Genomic DNA, 19768 nt, shown 5'->3' on the forward strand with positions numbered 1-19768 from the left:
AGTTTAGGTGGCTGACATGTGAAAAGTGATTGATGAGAGTGTTTGCCTGTTGTCTGTTTGAGGACATGGTGTCTGTTGCTGTGATGGCAGCGTGTGATTGTGTAGTGCTGCTGTTGGAGAGTGTGATGCTGTTTAGTGTTTTGTTGAGTTTGCTGGTGTTGTTTTGTGATCAAGTTTTTGGAGATAATTATTCCAATTAGTGTTTGCTGTCCTGATATTTTATTGTTTAACTGAGTGCTGAGTTCTTGTATTTGTTGTATGGTGTCTTGTGTATGGGAGGTTGGGGAGTGTCGTAGTGTGTCCCATTGACTGATGAGGCCTTGAATTTCCAGTGTGAAGCTGGGGCTGTGTTTCTTTCTGTTGCCTCTAGGGATGTGTCCTTTGTCTGCATTTTGAATAAATGTATTGAAAGTGTGCACAACAGTGTTGATGTTTGTAATGGATGTACTGTTTAATGTTTCAAAGTGTTGTTCTGTTTCAGTTGTGATGACCTCCCAGTTGGCTCTCATATAATTAGTGTATGTGTGTCTGTGGCCAGCTGGGGTATTTTGGTTTTGGTTGCGATGATGATTGGGAGGTGGTCAGAGCCAAGGGTTTTGACCACTCTCCGGTATGTTGTGGGGGCAAGGTTTGGGGAGTAAAAGGTGATGTTTACCATGATGCTTAAAGCTCTCTCACATGGTGCTTAAAGTTCTCTCACATTGCAGACTTGGATTCTCAGATGTGTCGTATGCTAATGACTTGGTACTGATTATGGAGAATGAGAGGGAAGTGGAGGAAAGGTTTAGTAAGTGGGGAGATGCAATGGAGGCAACTGGGTTTGTGAGTAAACAAGGATAAAAGAAAAGTGACGATAACATTGGGCAGATGGCAGTACTGTTAAAGAAGAATGAGTTTGACCATGTGCAGTTTGCCACAAGGGTTAGGGAAGTAACTCCATTTTATGCCCTGTCAGAGATGAGTGTGTGCACAAAAGATGTGGAGGTATTAGAGGAAGGCTGCAAAATAATGCTGAGTCTGAGTGTGTGGTATGTAAAAGAGAGCACACAGAACCAGAATGGCATGAAAGGATCTATTTTACTGGAGTCTCTTAAGTGTGTGCAGGAGTTTCATTATCTGGGGGACACAATATGCTGGATGTAGGGGGTGGAACTTACCCTGTAGCAAGGGTAGGGAGTGGCTGGATGAAGTTTGGGGAGTTGTTGTCCCTCCTGACACTGAGAGGGCTCTCCTTCCGAGCTACGGGGTCCATGTATGCAGCATTTGTTAACAGTGCAATGCTGTACCATACACCCAACTCATACATGGGGTGGCATAAGTTTGGTGCCCCTCATGAAACAGCTAACTCAAAGACAAACAGCCACCCCTTTCGCGTTTACGGCACCAGGCTATAGATGTACAGATAGTAGCACTGTATGGTAGCGAGATTTGGGCAGTACAGGAGGAGTATATTTGAAAGTTCAAACACTGAGAGATGAGAAAATTTAGACGGATGTGTAGTAAAGTGTTAGTGCCAACTTTAACATATGGGTGTGAGACTGTGGTGTGATGTGAAAATGAAAAGTCAGGAGTGACAGCAGTGGAGATGGGACTGCTGAGGAATGTGTGTGGAGTACAGAATGGATAGCATATGAAATACTGTAATGTGATTCATGAAAGATGCAGAGTGAGGAAGTCTGTGGACACCAGAATCAAAGCGAGTGTACTGAGATGGTATGATCAAGTGGAGAGAATGGATAACAACAGAGTGGTGAAAAACGTAGTCAGCGCAATGGAAGCCTGGACCTAGTCAGGGCACTACCAAAACAACAACAAATTATCACAGAAAACATTTATTTATGAACAGTAAATGTACATCAGTGCTTATCTTAGTACTTTGTCATCTCCCCCTTGGCCATGATCACCTCTTGCATTCTCCTTGGCATACTCTCTACTAGATTTGTGAAGAAATTGATATCCATCTCCAGACACCACACACGCTTGATAACCTCCTGGAGCTCGGGTACTGACGACACTTTGGCAGCCTTCACCTTGTCCTTGATCTCCTTCCACGCATTTTCAATAGGGTTTAAGTCGGGACTGTTGCCTGGCCATGGAAGAATGCGAATATTTTTACTCTGGAGCAACTTCTTCACTTTTTGAGCAGTGTGACAGGGGGCTAAGTCATGCATGAAAATGGAGGTCCTGTGGATAGCCATGTGATCAAACAGATGTCTCTTCAGAACCTCACTGTATCGAGCAGCATTCATTGTGCAGTTTTTCGTTAAGAAATATATACCACCTCTGCCCATTTTGGCACTGAAACAAGCCCAAACCATCACTGAGGGACTGTGCTTTACACTCTTGATGGTGTAGCGCCTGTCATACCTGTTGGTCCCCTCTGGCCTGCGTACCTTGATTCGATGTGAGCTAAGCACCTGAAATGTACTTTCATCCGAGAACATAACCTCACTCCAGTCTTGGACAGTTCAGTGCTGATGTTGTCTTGCAAATTCAAGTCGCTTCTTCCTCAGTCTTTTCTGTCAGGACTGGCTTCAGTGCAGCAGTACTGATGGGGATCTTGAGGTCTTTCTGAAGTCGATGCTATATGGTTCTTTCAGACACATCTTTCAGCAATTCTGGGTACATATCTTTATTGTCTAGCAGTCAAACGTGGGTCTTTTATCACAGCTTGCTTCAATAACCTGTTTTGTAGTTGGTGATGTCTTCCTTTTAGGTCTTAGCCTGTCTTTATGTTGGGGAATTGTGTTTTATGGCAGGTGGCAGGCAGCAGCAAGGAGTGACATAATGGCAGATTTTCCTCGCCCAGTTCGAATACAAATAGCCTTAATTTTTACATTTTCCTCTCTCATAGTTAAAATTTGGGCTTTTTCTACATCAGTTAGTGGCTTGGGACCCATGTCCAATGACTGACTCAGGCAGAGGTGGGTGTGAAAACAAGAGCTTTGAAATTAACAAGGGCCAGACAGGACAAGAAAATCTGACATGCTTTCCCATCCAAAGTCAGGCAGGCACTGAGCTCATAAACTCACAGCACGTGGTGGTAAGCTTGTAAAGTTGCTAGAAACCACCAGAAAAAAATCCACCAACAACAGGAATTTTCCTACAATATTTCCTGGGCCCTACCAAATACATGGTGTGAACTAGAGGGTCCAGACTTCCATTGCACCAACTGTATATCTGATCAAATTTGAAGGAGAGATGAGGCGAAGTAGGCCAAGAAGAAGGTGGAGGGATATGGTGGATGAGTCTGTGAGGAAGAGAGGTATGGAAGTCGGTGAGGCTAGGAAACTGACAAGAGATCGAGCTGGCTGGATGAATGTTGTGAAAAGATGTGCGTGATCATTGATTTGGCACCCCATTTTAACATGACAGTGTTCAGATTGACTCTACCGGATATGTTTATGTGAAGCTACAGAATGTGGTGAGAGTTTTCTGGCATATCAGACAGAGCCAGGATTCCGGGGGCTTGAATGATGAGTAAATGGAAGCGTGGCCCATTGGACTGGGCAAACTTGGGCTGTCTGGACATTGCTACTCCTCACCTTGCCCTAGGGTGGGTAAGGAGGTCTGGATGATGATGATGATGATGATGATGATGATGATGATGTGTGTCCTTTAATGGCAGGTCTGGCAAAGTCAGGATTGGAAATGAAAAGTTGAGAGGTAGGATGAAATTTCATGGTATTAATGTTGTGATCTGAATGGGCAGACTGAGATGGTTTAGGCATATGGAGAGGACAGAGGATGACAACTGGATGCAGAGGGCAAGCGGTGTGAATGATGGGGGTAAAGTTGCAAGAGGAAGATTGAAACAGACTTGGAACAAGGTTACAAAGTGTGACCTCAAGGTTAAGAAACTTAACACAGAAGCTACTACAGATCACGCTGTGACCAAGGCCAACACATGCAAGCATGTTGGAGCCTTTATGAATGGATGAATGAAGGTTAGGTTTGGTTAAGTCATGTTAGGTTAGGAGAGGTCACATTACATTAGATCAGGTTAGGTTAGGTTAGGTTAGGTTAGGCTAGGCTAGGCTACACTAGGTAATGTAAGGTATGGTTAGATAAGATTATCATTGTTGCTGTTGTTGTTGAGTAACCCCAGTCTTTCTGGCTGAGCAGACCCATCAACTGCAGGTAAGCAACAGCTTCCAAAGGGCCTTCCCAAGCAGCAAACCAATGTTCTCTTGCGGAAGAGAGAGTCTGACCATAGTATGGTGCAGGGAAGAGCGCTGAGGTTTGATTCCGAGATGGATGCCTCATTTGCATACCTTCACCCAGTTAACTGGGACACCATGGTAGGCTTCACATCATCTTGTTATTTGACTGTAAATAGTTCCCAGGGTGACAGGAAAGCAGTAGGCCTATCCTTACGTGCAGAGCAAAGGGAAGTGAAAAGTAGAGTGCAATAATTAAAAGTGGCTGGAAAAAAGGGAGAAATAGGAAAAAAGAAGCGCAGACACAGAAAATGAATGAAAAAGGTCAAGGAAGATGCAGGCAGCATTACATCGAAAGCGGATGATGGTCGCCACCACCTGCCACAAGGTAAGGTAAGGTAAGGTCGGACTAGGTTATATTAGGTCTATGGTCAATCGGGACGACTATCATGCATTCATTCAATATAGTGCTACTCTACTGAAGGAAGACTCTCAATCAAGGGACAAGCCAAATGATTTCCTGTGAGCCCAGAAATCATTTAATACACTGGGTGGTAACCTAATAACCAATAAATACATGTTCTGTACGCGGCAACAAGTGGGTTGGCGGAGGATTACTGCCCCTCCCTGCAAAACAACTCACTGTAAAGACAAACAAAATGCCTCAGACCAGACTAACCCACAGGTGACAACATAGGATTGGACAAAGGATATGGTGTGGATATCAGCATGGAATGTGAGGGGTGCGAACATTGAGGTGAAAGAATAAGAGATTGTCCAGGTACCTGAGGATGCAAAACTGGACAATGTGAACCGACTGAGACCAAATGGAGAGGTGACAATGTGAGAGAGTGGGAATGTGGATTGGGTATATGTGTGGGAGTAGGTGAGCATGAGATAGCAATGGAGGGTGTATATATTGTTGTGTGCAAGAGATGGAAGGAGAATATAAAACAGTATGGATCAGTTGGTTCAAAGATTGTCTGGGTAACACTGAAAGTTGGAATTGTGTGTATGCGCCAACACAAGATCGTGCAAGTAGAGTGAAAGAAGAGTTCTGGGCAAATATGGAAATGTACATGGAAATGTTTGAGAGGAATGAGAGTGTGTTTTTGAATGGAGATAAGAATGGAAAAGTAGGGAATGTGAAGGTGCATGGAGTAGTTGGTGAGTGGGGTGTGCCCGCAGAATTGGATGAGAATAGCAGTGCTCTACCGGACATTTGTGCAGGGAGGGGGTTGTTGATTGCCAATACCCTCTTTTGCCACAAAATGATCCACAAGTATACATAGCAAGTGATGACAAGGGTGGGTGATAACCTGAATGAATGGAAGGCAATCACTGATTATGTGTGTGTGTGGAGGAGAGAATGAAAAGGGCAATGACTGATTATGTGTGGGTGTGGAGGAGAGAATGAAAAGGTATATATGTAATGGATGCAACAGCATACAGGGGTTGGGGGAGTAGACTTTCTGACCACCACTTAGTGCTGGTGAAAGTCAAGGTACAAATGCAATGGATGAACAGGAGGAGAAAAGGACAGGAGGAAGTAGTTCATACAAAGAGGATAAAATGGCTGCACAAGATGAAAAAAAAGGCAGAATATAAGAAAGATGTGGAGAAGCAACTGGGTAAATATAATCTGAAGAGGATGGGGGAGGTGGAAGGTGTGCACAAGGTATTCAAACAAGAAATCTGTGCAGCATGTAAGGTGGTGTATGGGATGAAAGAAGATGAAAGGAGGTGCAAGGAACAACATGGTGGAATGAAGAGGTGAGACAAGTTGTGGCAAAAATGGAGAAAGCATACAATGAGTGGATGGGAAACAGAGAGGAAGAGGATGTTAAGGGATGGAATAGAGAGTTATATGTAGAGAAAGAGAGAGAAGTAAAAAGATTAGTAAGAGGGAGTAAGATGAGGGTGATTGAGGAGTTTGGAAGGAATCTGAGTGTAAAGTGAAAGCAATGTAATAAAATACACCTATTCTGGAAAGAGGTAAAGAGAGACAGGCAGGGTGATGAAGAAGATAGTAAAGGAGTTAGATAAAAAAATGTATAAATAATTGTTAATGTGATCAAGTTGAAGGGTGATGCCCTGGAAAGCGGAAATTATAGACGCATAAAACTTTTGGACCAGATAATGAAGGTAATGGAAAGTGTTCTAGAAGGTATAGTTACAGAATGAGAGAATATTAATGAGATTTAGCTTCAGTTTATGCCAGGCAAAGAAATCATTGATGCCATATTCATTGTTCAACACCTACAGGAAGAGGAAAGAAATGGGTTCTGTACTTTGGTCTCGTTGATTTGGAAAAGGCCTTTGACAGAGTTCGTAGGTAAAGTGGGCATTAAAAAAGCTTGGGATCGAGGAGTGCCTGGTTGGAATGGTTATGGCTATTTATGTGGGTGCTCGCACCCAGGCAAGAACGAATGGAGATTTGAGTGATAAGCTATCCGTGAATGCTGGTGTGCATCAGGGGTCAGTCTTGAGCCTCTTGCTGTTTATCAGGGTGCTTGAGGCCCTACAATGTGACTTCAGAAATAGATTCCCATGGGAGATGTTGTATGCCAATGATTTGGAGTGACGATATTAAAGATGCATGGAGAGAGCATTATAACCGGTTGTTGAATGAGGAGTCTGACTGGGACAGGGAAGGGTTGGAGCCAGCAGATCCAGTGTCTGGCCCTTGGCCTTTAATTGATACTGCTACTGTGAGTGAGGTAAATAGGCAGGATGAGGGTGGGGAAGGCAGCAGATGTGTCTGGGTTGACTGCCGAAATGTTGAAGGCCTCAGACGATATAGGGGTGAGTTTAGTCACTGACCTGATAAATAGGATTATTTATGAGTGTGTTGTCCCAGATGATTGGCTGAAGAGTGTAACTGTAAATGTGTATAAAGGGAAGGGTGATGCCCTGGAAAGAGGAAATAATAGAGGTATAAAGCTCTTAGATCAGATAATGAAGGTAATGGAGAGAGTTTTAGAAGGTATGATTAGAGAAAGAGTGAATATTGATGAGATGCAGTTTGGGTTTATGCCAGGTAGGGGTACCACTGATGCCATATTCATTGTTCGACAGCTTCAGGAAAAATATATTGGTAGGAGAAGGGATCTTTATTTTCTTTTTGTTGATTTGGAAAAGGCCTTTGACAGAGTCCCTAGGGAGGTGGTGAAGTGGGCAATGAGAAAGCTTGGCTTGGAGGAGTGGCTGGTTAGGGTGGTTATGGCCATGTATGTGGGTGCTCACACCCAGGTGAGAGTGAATGGAGATTTGAGTGATGAGTTTTCCATAAATGATGGTGTGCATCAGGGGTCAGTCTTGAGTCCCATGTTGTTTATCATGGTACTTGAAGCCCTTTCACGTGACTTTAGAAACGGATTCCCGTGGGAGTTGTTGTATGCTGATGATTTGGTGTTGATTGCAGAGAATGAAAGGGAGGCGGAGGAAAGGTTTAGGAAGTGGAGAGATGGTATGGAGCAAAAGAGTTTAAGGGTAAATGCAGATAAAACAAAAGTGATGATATCTAGGGTTGGTGGCGGTACTGTCAAAGACGAGGGAGAGTGGCCATGTGCAGTTTGCCACAAGGGCGTGGGAAGTAATTCCATCTTGTGCAGTGTGTGTGATAAATGGGTGCATAAGAGATGTAGTGGTATCAGAGGTACACTGCGAGATAATGATGATTTTATGTGTATGGCGTCCCGGGGTGAGCAGGTGGCGATTGTCAGACGTGAAAGGATTGAACTTGCTGGTGAATCTCTTGAGTGTGTGGAAGAGTTTTGTTATTTAGGAGACATGTTGTGTGCTGGAGGTGGGGCTAGAGCTAGCTCTGTGGCTAGGGTGAGAAGTGGTTGGAAGAAGTTCAGGGAGCTCTTGCCTCTCCTGACATTGAGAGGGCTCTCCCTACGTGCTAAGGGGTCTTTGTATGCAGCATGTGTTAGGAGTGTAATGCTGTATGGTACTAAGACCTGGGCAGTGAGGGAGGAAGATATTCGCCGACTCAGACGTACAGATATGACAATGATTAGGTGGATGTGCAGTGCGTCCCTGAGTCCAAGGCCTGGAGGGGCTAGGTTTACAATGGAAGAGTTGAGAGGCAGGATGGGACTGGAGTGTATTGGTGTTGTGATGAGGAGAGGTAGATTGAGGTGGTTTGGACATGTGGAGAGGATGGGGGATGATAATTGGGTGAGGAAGGTGAGAAGTGTTAATATTGGGGGTGGGGTTATGAGGGGTAGACCAAGAAAGGCATGGGACGAGGTCATTAAGTGTGACCTTAGGGTTAAGGGACTGAACAGGGAGGCTGCAATGGATTGTGCCGCGTGGAGAGCCGCCATTAGGTGACCAAGGCCGACACATGCAAGCATGTTGAAGCCTTTAAAAACGAAACGAAACGAAACGATGGCAAGTGTTAGAAGTGTAATGCTGCAGGGTAGAGACCTGAGCAGTAAAGGAAGAGAATATTCACAGACTCAAATGTACAGAAATGACAATGATTAGGTGGATATGCAGTGGATCCTTGAATGTGACAGGTGGGGGGGGGGGAGGTTTACGTTCGGAGAATTGGGAGAAAGGATGGGACTTGAGTGAATTGGTGTTATGATGAGAAGAGAGTAGAATGTGATGGTCTGGGCATGTGGAGAGGATGGGAGATGGCAACTGGGTGCAGAGAATGAGGTTGAGTTCAGAGAGGCAGACTAAAAAAGATCAGGGATGAGGACATAGAGTGTGACCTTCAGGGATAAGGGAATGAATAGGGAGGCTGCCAGAGATTGAGTTGCATGGACAGCTGCCATTATGTGATCATGGCCAATGCATGCAAGAATGTTGGAGCCTTTATGCATGAAACGAAATGATTGCTAGGGGAGAAAAGAGAAAACGTTAGCATATGGAGAGAACACTTTATCGAATTGTTAAATGCACAGAATATAAGTAATGCAAGTATATGTGGCAGGGAAATGGCTGGGAGGAGAGATGAGATGGGGGGGAAGAGATTACGGGATGGAAGTAGTGGAAGCAATGAAGAAAGTCAAAATGGGGAAAGCCCCAGGAATTGATGGAGTGTGTGGCTAAATGCTGAAGCATGGAGAAGAGAGAGTAGTAGAATAGATATGCAAGATGTGCAGATTGGCCTGGGAGGAGGGTAAAGTCCCAGAGGACTGGAAGTCAGGTATAATTATTCATCTGTACAAAGGAAAAGGGGAAAAAGAAGTATGTGGTAATCAGATGGACATTTGTCTCCTCAGAGTAGTGAGTGAGTTTTATGCCAGGTCCCCTTATTTTTGGATAAGGGCTAAGGCATTGCCCCTGGATAGAGGACTTTCATTTGGAGCATGTAGCATTTTATGACCGGATGCCCTTTCTGATGTCTACCAATGACTCTTGGGTGGATTCGATCCTCCAACCCTTCCGTCAGAGAGGAAAAGTATATGCAGATATTCATCCTAAGGTGTTTAATGGAAAAGTTCCTAGAGAAGGGAAAGAAGCTGTATGCAGCCTTCATGGATTGGAGAAAGCATATGACAGAGTGGACAAACAAGGAATGTGGAAAATATTAAGAATATGTGGAGTAAATGGGGAGCTGCCGAATGCCATGAAGATAACGTACGAGGGTGATAGGGCTGCTGCACATGCGGATGATGAACTGAGTGAATTTTTCTGTACGAATGTTGGATTGAAACAGGGATGGCATGTCTCCATGACTGTTCAATCTGTATGTGGATGGAGTTATAAAAGAGATGCGAGGTAGGGCAGTGGATGTTGGAGCGGCCCTAATGAATGAGGGCAGCATTTGATGTTTACAGATGATAATGTACTGTATTGTTATGTGACGACAAAGGGGAATTTCAAGATTTGGTCAGTGAGTATGGGAGAGTGTGTAAGAAACAGAATCTAAAGGAGAATGTAGGGAAGAGTCATGGTCTTCGAGAGAAATGAAGGCACTGAATGCATAGCGAGGCTGGATGGTGAGGAAATGGAAAATGCAAATGCTTTTAAGTACCAGCATAGTTTAGAGGAGGATGTGCTTGAAAAGGTACAACAGGGAAAAAAGGTTGCTGGCAGTGATAAGAAATAAGGAAGTGAGCATGGAAGCAGGATGTCACTGCATGAAAGTACTACGATAACAATTCTAACGTATGCAAGCGAAACTCAAACCTTGTTGGAAGGATACAAGTCAAGTGTGAGATCAGTGGAAATGAGTTATTTGAGATAAGCATGTGGAGTTACATGAGAAATAGACTGACAATGAAGAAGTGAATGAGCGTTGCCTTGTGGATGTGGTGATAAAAGGCATTAGTAGGTGATTTGGTCATGTGGAGAGGCTGGAGAGTGAGAGATTCACAAAAAGAGCGTAGAGGTGGAGGGGGGGGGGGACAGGGAGTGGGAGACCGAGGATGAGATGGAAGGATGGAGTGGAGAGGTATATGAGAGAGGTGTGTGGGTTGTGGGAGGGCAGCAAAATGGCAGGGGACAGCGCAACATTGAGGCACTTTGTTTGTGGATACTCATTACAGCAGGTGTTCTTAAAACAGTGCCTTGATACCTCCAGGGGATATCAAAATGGCTTCTTGGGGGTATCCAGAAAGGTACCCTGAAAAGAGAGAACAATTTAGCATGTGGTAACTACGACTAATTAATCTGTTTATGAATGTTATTTTGCTGAAAATATAAATAAAGGAATCTATAGAATTTAACTGTTTGTTCATAGCCATTCTCTTTCCTCTTTTTTTTTTTTTTCTTACAAGAAACTGAAAGTGGAATGAGTAACAATATTAAAGAGGGGATATCGGGTGGTATCGGGTTTGCCTCGCAACTGAATCTGGGGGTATTGGGGCTGAAAACTTCTTATTTTCTAGTGCCTTGTTTTCAGCCTCTTACAAGTAAATGTATAAGTTACTCAAGAGGCTGAACAAATGACAAACATGTTAGTCAGGTCATTTTAAAAAAAGTATGGTAGTGTAAAGAAAAAGTTCAACAACTCTTAAATTTATGTCGAAATAATTAATGGTCACGGATCTCTAGGACAAACTTTAATTTTCGATATCAGTAGTTTCTTCTTTGACGATTCTCTAATCAGAGCTGCAGCACCGGTGCACCCTCTGTGAGGACCATCAAACCATGTGATACTGTGAATTTTCACCTGTAGTTCACATAAAATGTGAGCAGTGGAGTGTTTTTTGATACTGACATTCCAGTTTTAATTTTTACAACCATCACAAGTAACCTTACTTAGTACGACTTCACTAAATTTGGCACTAAATCAGAGCTTTCATTTTACTGCTTACTGAAACTACCATTAATATTTTATAGTAAATATTTCTCAAGAGACAAAAGCCCAAACTTCACTGCAAGTACAAGGAAAAAGACTGCCTTGTTAAGCAGCATGGATTTACGTGAGCAGCTTCTTCCAGGCAAATTTTATCAAGTTCAATTACAGACCAGCTCACATTTAGAATATAAGAGCTGTGACATCAAATATTCACCCCAATTTTTAACTGGGTTGTCAAAGGCCTTCAAACCCATGTGTTTCACTGGAGAAAAAAAAAAAAAAAAAAAAACACACAGTAACATTAAATAAAGTGAAATACATCTTCATTCATTTTACTTTTGTATGAATCACAGGTAACCAACTGAATTATCATGTATCTTTCCATAACAGTTGATCATACTGCAAGAGCACTCATTTCACAACGCAAAGATAGGATTTTCTTCAGAATGCTTCACAGTACAGATAAAAATGGTTAATGATAAAGATACAGTGCTCGTCAGAAGTATGGGGCGCCCTGCGTCCCTCCTGAGAAACAAACCTGTCAACATTGAAAAAACATATAAATAATGCATTTTATTTACCTTTAGTGCTTCGTAGGGTAGCCTTTACGTTTCTTCACGGACCTGAGACGTCTTGGAAGTGAAAGGGCGAGGCTCCTGAGGTGCTGGAGGGGTATTTTGTCCCAGGAGTCACGAATGGCGGCTTCCAGCTTTGGCAGAGAGCTCACGTCCTTCCCTTGGAGACTCTTCTTTACGAGGTATCAGAGATTTTCAATCGGGTTGAGGTCTGGGCTATTTCCTGGCCAGTCTGTCATGAATGATACCTCGCAGTCACGAAGCCAATTGGTGACCGATTTGGCCTTGTGAGCAGGTGCACCGTCCTGCTGAAACCCTCGTGCACCTGTTAGCTCGAAGGAGTCTGGTAAATGATCACACAGAAGCTCCATGTAAACATCCTGATTCACTCTGAGGCTCTTGGGAAGTACAACAAGCTTCCCCAAACCCTTCCCTGAAAAACAACCCCATAACATGAGTGAATCAGGATGTTTAACTGTGCTTTCTACATACCGTGGGTCAAGTGGGTCACTACCTTTGCGTGCTCCTCTGTTACAGGTAACACTAAACGTTGCCTCATCAGACCACAACACTGACAACCATTGCTCCTCACCCCAATTTAGATATTTATTAGCAAAGGCAAGCCTACGAATTCTCTGGCTGCTAGAAAGAAGAGGCTTTTTCACAGGCCTGTGACTTGTGTAACCAAGCTCATGCACCCAACGAGACACTGTTCTCACTGACACCTCACCAAACACTTCCGGGTTGCTCTCCTTAATATTCCTTGCACTCACACAAGGATTAAACTGCACTGCACGTTTTAAAACATTAACAGACCTTGGGGAAGTTTTCCTAGGCCTACCAGACCTCGGTTTCTTTGTGGGAACTTCACCACTGTTTTCCTCCCGAAACCGCGCACACCAACGACGCACTGTCGATCGTGCCACACCAACCAATTCACTAATTTCCTTTGTCTGGTGGCCTGCCTCCTTTAGAGCAATGATCTGGGATATGATTTCACTCGATAGTTCACGGGTAGGTGCCATAACAAAGTTTTGAAGGCCAAAACACTGCGGGACACTCGGTAAAAAATGGCGCAATTTGAGAGGGACACTCGGCGGAGTTCCTCTCTCTCAGGCAGCCCGTGGGCGACTGAGGCGGGAACCAACCAGCGCGTCGGAAGGCCTCAGGCTACCGTGACGTCATGCTCGGGGCTCAAACTTGTAGCTCAATTCTTACCCCCCAAAATGGGTGATTCTTTTTGGGCCATAAGTATTGCGCGCCCTGCGGACAACGCCGAATACTTCTGACGAGCACTGTGCATTACTGATCACAATATATTATTACCGTAAACACCATAGTTGAGTCATCTAATCTCCGGAATATATGGTTCTGGACCACCACCATGCATTAGGAATTCCGTGGTTTATACATACCCGGTAACTTGTGGGAAAAATTACTTATGCTTCTGGCCTCTTGGCCAAATTGCCACATATCACCCTCCCTACACCCAACTAGTCACCAGCAAACACTAGCACACATACAAATAAATATTCAATGCATGTATTACTGGGAATAAAAAATATCAAACATTAAATAAACAATATCAAAGGGTCTTACCTGACTTTGACCAACAAAAATGCTTCAGTGGAAGTGGTGGGGGTGGGGGTTCTGAGGCTAGAAGCAAACTAGGGCCTCAGCATGAGACAAGTGTGGTGTTGCCTCATGCTGCAGCTGCCTCAGCCCCACTTCTTCCTCCTCAGCCTGCCTCAACAGGCCCCTCAATCCCCTCTAACACCTCCATCTCCAGCACGTCAGTGGTCACTGCACAAATAACATCCACTTTCTGGCCATATTTAAGTGGCAGCTTTTTTTTTCTGTTCCTTTTGCGACAGTCTTAGGCCAGTTGTGGTCTGGCATTGTATCACGCTGGAAGGGCAAGTGAGGGAACAAAAAAAGGGGCCAGGTAGTCCTCAGACACCGCACTCATGGTCACTCTCGCAGTAGGTGGTGCAGGAAAAAACAATGGAGGGAAGTCATGCGTGCAAAGGCTGCCAGGGTAGGGTAATGATTGGCTTCTCATTGCTCGTCATGCTTGCCTGTGAATGGCTGATGGCTGCAGTTTGTGGCACACACACACCCTATGGAAATCTCAACGGAAATGCGTCACTTTGGCAATGAAAGTCCACACTTCGAGCATATTACCGTGGTTTCGGCTACTTTCAGTTCTGAATGCGAGCCATGCCGTGGATTACAAAACTGTGGCTTACAAACACATTTTATGCGACTCAACTATATTATTAAGTGATCCCTTAGTTGTTATGCATAGCTGGCACTGAACTTGGTGCATGAAACATTACAGTAATGGAACTGCATGACAATGAATGCACAGAACCAATGAGATTTATCCTAACTGGTACCAGACATCCCATATGTATGTCCCAATTTTCCCTTTTATGACAATTTGAACCCATTAAATACATACATACTGTTATGGAAAGTTTCAATTATGAATGGGCATTGATAGGTTGACAGAAACTGATGAAAAGGGCACGATAAGGATGAAGCACATACAACAGAGAGGCCTGAGATGGGCTTGAGGTGAGGGGTTCTGATGCTAGGGGGTGGAGAGCTAGTGGTGTCCAACCACCTGGGATTATCCCCTTGAGTAGGGTCTCATCTCTGAATCTCTCAAAGCCATCAGAAACCACAGATACTGTACCACCATTGTGGACAAAAACCAGTTCAGATGTGTGAAAATGAAGTTTTTCAGCCAAAAAATGTAGAATAACAGCAGGAGTACAGATTTTCATTTTGCAGAGATAATGAAAACTGCTATAACTAAGTACATGATAACCAAGGGATCACTGTAATAGTTACTAAAATATATGGTTGCTGACTTATATCAACAGACATTGTGTTTGCAGTAAAAATATCTTCAGAATCATTCTAAAGGGGAAGTGGCTGCAAATCACCACCAAAATCATATATATTGTAATTCAGTCCACCAACTCTGAAAGGTTGCCCACGCCTACCGTCATGATTACTAGATCATCTTGCAAATAACTCTCCTCCTCCCACCCTCTCTCCTGCACAACACTCACTCACTCACTCAGCCTCACATTATCCCAATTCTCTCTCTCTATCTCTCACAACACACTCAGCCTCATTCCACTCTAAGTCACTCTCTGTCTCTTTTCCCTCTCAAGACATACCCTACCTCAGACCATTGAAATTCTCCCTGTCTGTACATACTCACCAACAATTCATCAATCCTGATTGCATTAACCCTTAACTTCTCCTGCAGCGGTTCAATTTCCATCTCTAGGGACTCAAATTTGTCCTTGTACTCCTGCATGGCTGACTGGATACCGTCCTTCTCCTCACGCATCAGACGGTTGCTGTCCACCAGTGCCTCCATTGTGTGTAACTTTCGCATCAGCTCCACGCACTTTCCTGCTGTTTCTAGTCCAGCCTGAAGATAGAATGACTGACTGATAGACTAAAACTAGGCAGACAGACAAATGGACAAACAGACAGAGTTGGATTAAGAAAGACAAAGTAGGGGAGGTAAGCAATTTTAGTGTGTGCACCTTATGCATCAGCTCCACACAACTCCCTGTAGTTTCAAGTCAAGCCTGAAGAAAGATAGACAGATAGATACACAGATAAATAGGCAAACAGACAGACAGAGTTGCACTGGGAAAGATAAAAGTAGGGTAGGGCAGCACCTTTATCGTGTGTACCTTATGCATCAGCTCTGAGCCTCCCTCCAAATTCCTAGTCCAGTCTGAAGATAGACAGATAGATAAAGACAGAGTTGCACTCAGAAAGATAAAGGCAGGGTTGGGCAGGGTAGGGTAGTGCCTCCATGGTATTTATCTTTCTCATCAGCTTTCTGTACCTTCTCGCAGTGTCCAATCCAGCTGGAAATAGTGTCGGTGTACCAACACACTCAGACCTATTTTATATATCAACGTTATGCACTTTCCAAATACCTCCCATCCAACCTATAACAGAGATGTTCCTGAACATTTCACTTTAAAGTCATGTTTCACATTCTGTAAATTCTACCACCACCACCACCACCATCCAAGTCTTTACTGTTCCACCAGCACTGTAGGGGCCTATGGTTAAGCTACTAAGTCCAGACACTTAAGGTATGTGACCAACAGCTCTCCTCAAATAGCATTATGTTAGAAATAAACCCCAATCATCCCTCAGATGGAAGCTATTTCTGAGTCACATCAGGTTGGAGCACCTTAGCTCACTAGACTAACAGGCCCTGTTTTTGCTATCACTACATGGTTTTGTAGGGGAAATTTTATGAAGTGAAGCCTTCGTAACTTTCACTGCTTTAAGGTTTGTCCTAAGCTGAACAAAACTGTCTGGTGGCAGCAAGAATGTTAAAACAATAAACAAGTACCATATACAGTAATGTGCCAACTGAGATCACATGGGGTAATTGGAAACACTGAGGGGTAATTAAGAACAATATCAAAAATGCTGTCTCTAATTATTTTTAAATCTATCTTAAATAGCCTATATGGTTTATAATCATTATTTTTATGTTGACAAAGTATGAGTAAATTCTGTCCATGAATATTTTAAATTTATGGCAATAATTCTTGCATGCATCTGAGGCTAAAAATTAAGTGGTAACTTTCAAGATCTGTCATATCTAAAGATGTGTTAAAAAGCTGATTTCATTAGAGAAATTCAAGAATACATCAAGCATTCACCCAAATATCGATACAAAGCTGACTCATTCTTATATAATTAGCTAACAATTTGCTGCAGCAACTGAAAACAAAAGGTTGGGTTGCTGAAAACAAAAAATACAGTGTACAATCTTTAAAATAATAGGCTTAGATGTTGTGTTTTTGTTATTGTGTTGTTTGTATTGAGTGTTACTCTGTGTTTCTTGTGTGAATGTTGCCTCATCTGCCTTGTGTAAGTGTTTATTTACCTTATGTGGGTGCTATTTTATTTCTTTACTTACCTCAATAACCTTGTTCACTTACCTTCTCTGTTGCATATTTACCTTCCCATTTACCTTGTTGACTTACCTGGTAAGCTGCAGATTTACCTTCTTATTTAATTACCATGGAAGGAGTTGACTTGTTGATGAATGAAGTGTGGCAGAGTGGAATGAGAGATTACAAATGTGTCAGCTCGATATGTACGTATGTCAAGTTCAAGTTTGAGAAGGTGAAAGTGGCAGTGATTATAGCATATGCACTGTGTGATGACAGGAGTGAGAGAAACAGGTTTTGGGATGAGCTGTATGAAGCAGTGAGAGAAATGCTCAGGAGCTATAAAGTGATCATAATGGACAATATGAATGGAAGAGTAGGCACTGGTCCTGAGGATGACACAGTGGGTTGTAATGGAGTGTACCAGGAGATAAGGATATTGGGATGCGACTGAAGGATGTCAGGAAAGGAGGTTGTGTATTTGTAACTCGTATTTCAAATACAAGATACACATAAATACACATGATATAGAGGGAATGGAGATTGTGTTGAAAGGAGCCTGACTGATTACATGCTCGTAGAGAGGTTGAAGCTGGGAACTGTTGCTGATACGAGGGCCGAGAGGGGACAATGTGGAGGTCTGTCAGATCATATGATTGTGGTATGCAAGATAAGCTGAGAGAAGTGAGGTGGACCAAGAGAGAGAGGAGGAGTCAGGGAGAAAGACTGAAAATCGAGAAGCTAAGGATCTAAGAAATAGCAGATGAATACAGGACCCAAGTAGAGGAGGAGTTCACATCAGTGCATTGGAATGAAATGGATCTGGACAGCCTGTGGAATGCATACAGGGATTGCTTAGTTAGGAATGCTAAAACAGTGTGTGGTGTGGCAAAATTATCAACAAAGAAGAAAGGTAAGCCATGGTGGGATGAAGAGGTTAAGAAAGCAGTGGAGGAGAAGAGGAAGTGGCTACAGTGGTTACAGGACAGGGGTTCAAGTGAAATATGAACTGAATATATTGAGAGCAAGAAGCACATAGAGAGACTAATGAAGAGGAAAAAGGAAGTAAATAATGATCTAGGAAATAAAATGAATGCAAATTACTCTAAAAACTGGAACTTAGTCGGGAAAGAGGTGCAAAAATACCTGTATAGAAATGACAGCAGAAAGGAATGTCAAAGTGTTGAGGATGTAAGTGCTAGATTATTAACCCATGGAGATGAAGTAAGGACCAGATGGAAAGAGTATTTTGAAAGCCTGATGAATGGGTAGAGAGACAGCAGAGCAGCTGTAAACACAACTGGTTCTGGGGGTGCGCAGAGAAGGAACGCAGTGTAAGGAAAATTGACACCCACACAGGTAAAGAACACTGTGAAGCAGCTAAAAAATGGGGGAAGCAACTGGGGTTGATGAGGTGTGTGCAGAGAGTATAGAGGACAGAGTGGAATGAAATGCTTGTTAAGAGATATGTAAAGAGGCATGGATGAGTGAAACTGTGCCAGCAAAGTGGAAAAAGGCTGTGATTGTATCTCTGTACAAAAATAAAGTGGAGCAAAGTGAGTGCAACAATTATCGTGGCATAAGTTTATTGAGTGTTGCAGGAAAGGGTATATGGAAGAATCATTTGAAAGAAAGTAAGAGAAATATCAGAAGTCCTGGTGAGTGATGAAAAGGGTGATTATAGAAGTGGGACAGGATGTGTGAATCAAATATTTACAGTGAGACAGATAGTGGAGAAGGCTTCTGAGAAGACCTATAAGGTGTTTATGGCATTGATGGATCTGGCAAAAGCATACGATAAAGTATACAGAGAAGGAATGTGGAAGGTTTTGCACATGTATGGTGTAGATGGAAAGCTGCTAGGTGCTGTAAAGAGTTTTTTTGATGGTAGTGAGGCATGTGTAAGGGTAAATGGGCATCTAAATGAATGGTTCACAATCAATGTGGGCATGTGACAAGGTTGTGTGATGTCACCATGGTTGTTCAATATACATATGGATGGCGTGTTGAGAGAAGTAAAAACACGAGTAATGGAGAGAGGGATGGCATTGGTAATGAATGGTGATGGATGGAATATCTCAAATTTGTTGTTTGTTGATGAGGCAGTGCTACTTGCAAATACCGGACAAGAACTTGGTAGACTAGTGCAGAGTTATGCTGATGTCTGTGAGTGTTGTGCCTTGAGAGTAAATGTAGAAAAGAGTAAAGTGATGGTAATTGAGGGAGAAGATGACTCCCAGTTACAATGAATGGAGAGAGAGAGTGTTGTGCTTTGAGAGTAAATGTAGAAAAGAGTAAAGTGATGGTAACTGAGGGAGAAGATGACTCCCAGTGTGATGTTACAATGAATGGAGAGAGACTGGAATAGGTGAGAGGGTTCAAATACCTGGGTACAGTGACTGTGCAAAGAAGTTGAAAGTACAGTGACATAAGGAAGGCTTTGATATGAAACAGAGGCTTGAGTGTTGCAACTGTGCGAGGCTTACATGAAGGAGTGTTAGTGCCAACTTTAACATATGGATGTGAGACTATAGCACGGCATGCAAATAAAAAGTCAAGAGTGAGAGCAGTGGAGATGAGACTGCTGAGCAGTGTGATTTTTTTTTTTTTTTTTTTTTTTTTTTTTTTTTTTTTTAATGTGAGGAAGAAGGAACCAAAGGCAATGAGCCCGCAAAACTGTTCCCTCCAAGAGAAAAACAAAATACAAGAGAGAGCCAAATTCAAGATCCATTCATTTCGAGATGCCTGGGCTCACTGCGTTTGAAAGTCTGGAGATCAGAGGAAGCAGGAAATACAGACAGAGGGAGACAG

At 43.1% G+C, this 19768-nt stretch overlaps 1 protein-coding gene across 1 annotated transcript in view; it reads right to left on the reverse strand.

Annotated features, from left to right (window-relative positions):
• Nucleotides 1–19768, reverse strand: part of LOC145402051 (nucleoprotein TPR-like) — a gene marked incomplete at its 3' end in the record, with an annotated part of 419889 nt that overhangs the window by 144830 nt on the left and 255291 nt on the right. The window contains exon 25 of the mRNA XM_080274148.1: nt 15241–15456. Coding sequence (XP_080130274.1) covers nt 15241–15456 — 216 coding nt within the window. The remainder of the gene's footprint in view (nt 1–15240; nt 15457–19768) is intronic.

This window comes from Coenobita brevimanus, chromosome 57 (assembly GCF_032717465.1).
Source record: "Coenobita brevimanus isolate Jiangsu-jjx chromosome 57, ASM3271746v2, whole genome shotgun sequence".
NCBI classification, from domain to species: Eukaryota; Metazoa; Arthropoda; class Malacostraca; order Decapoda; family Coenobitidae; genus Coenobita; species Coenobita brevimanus.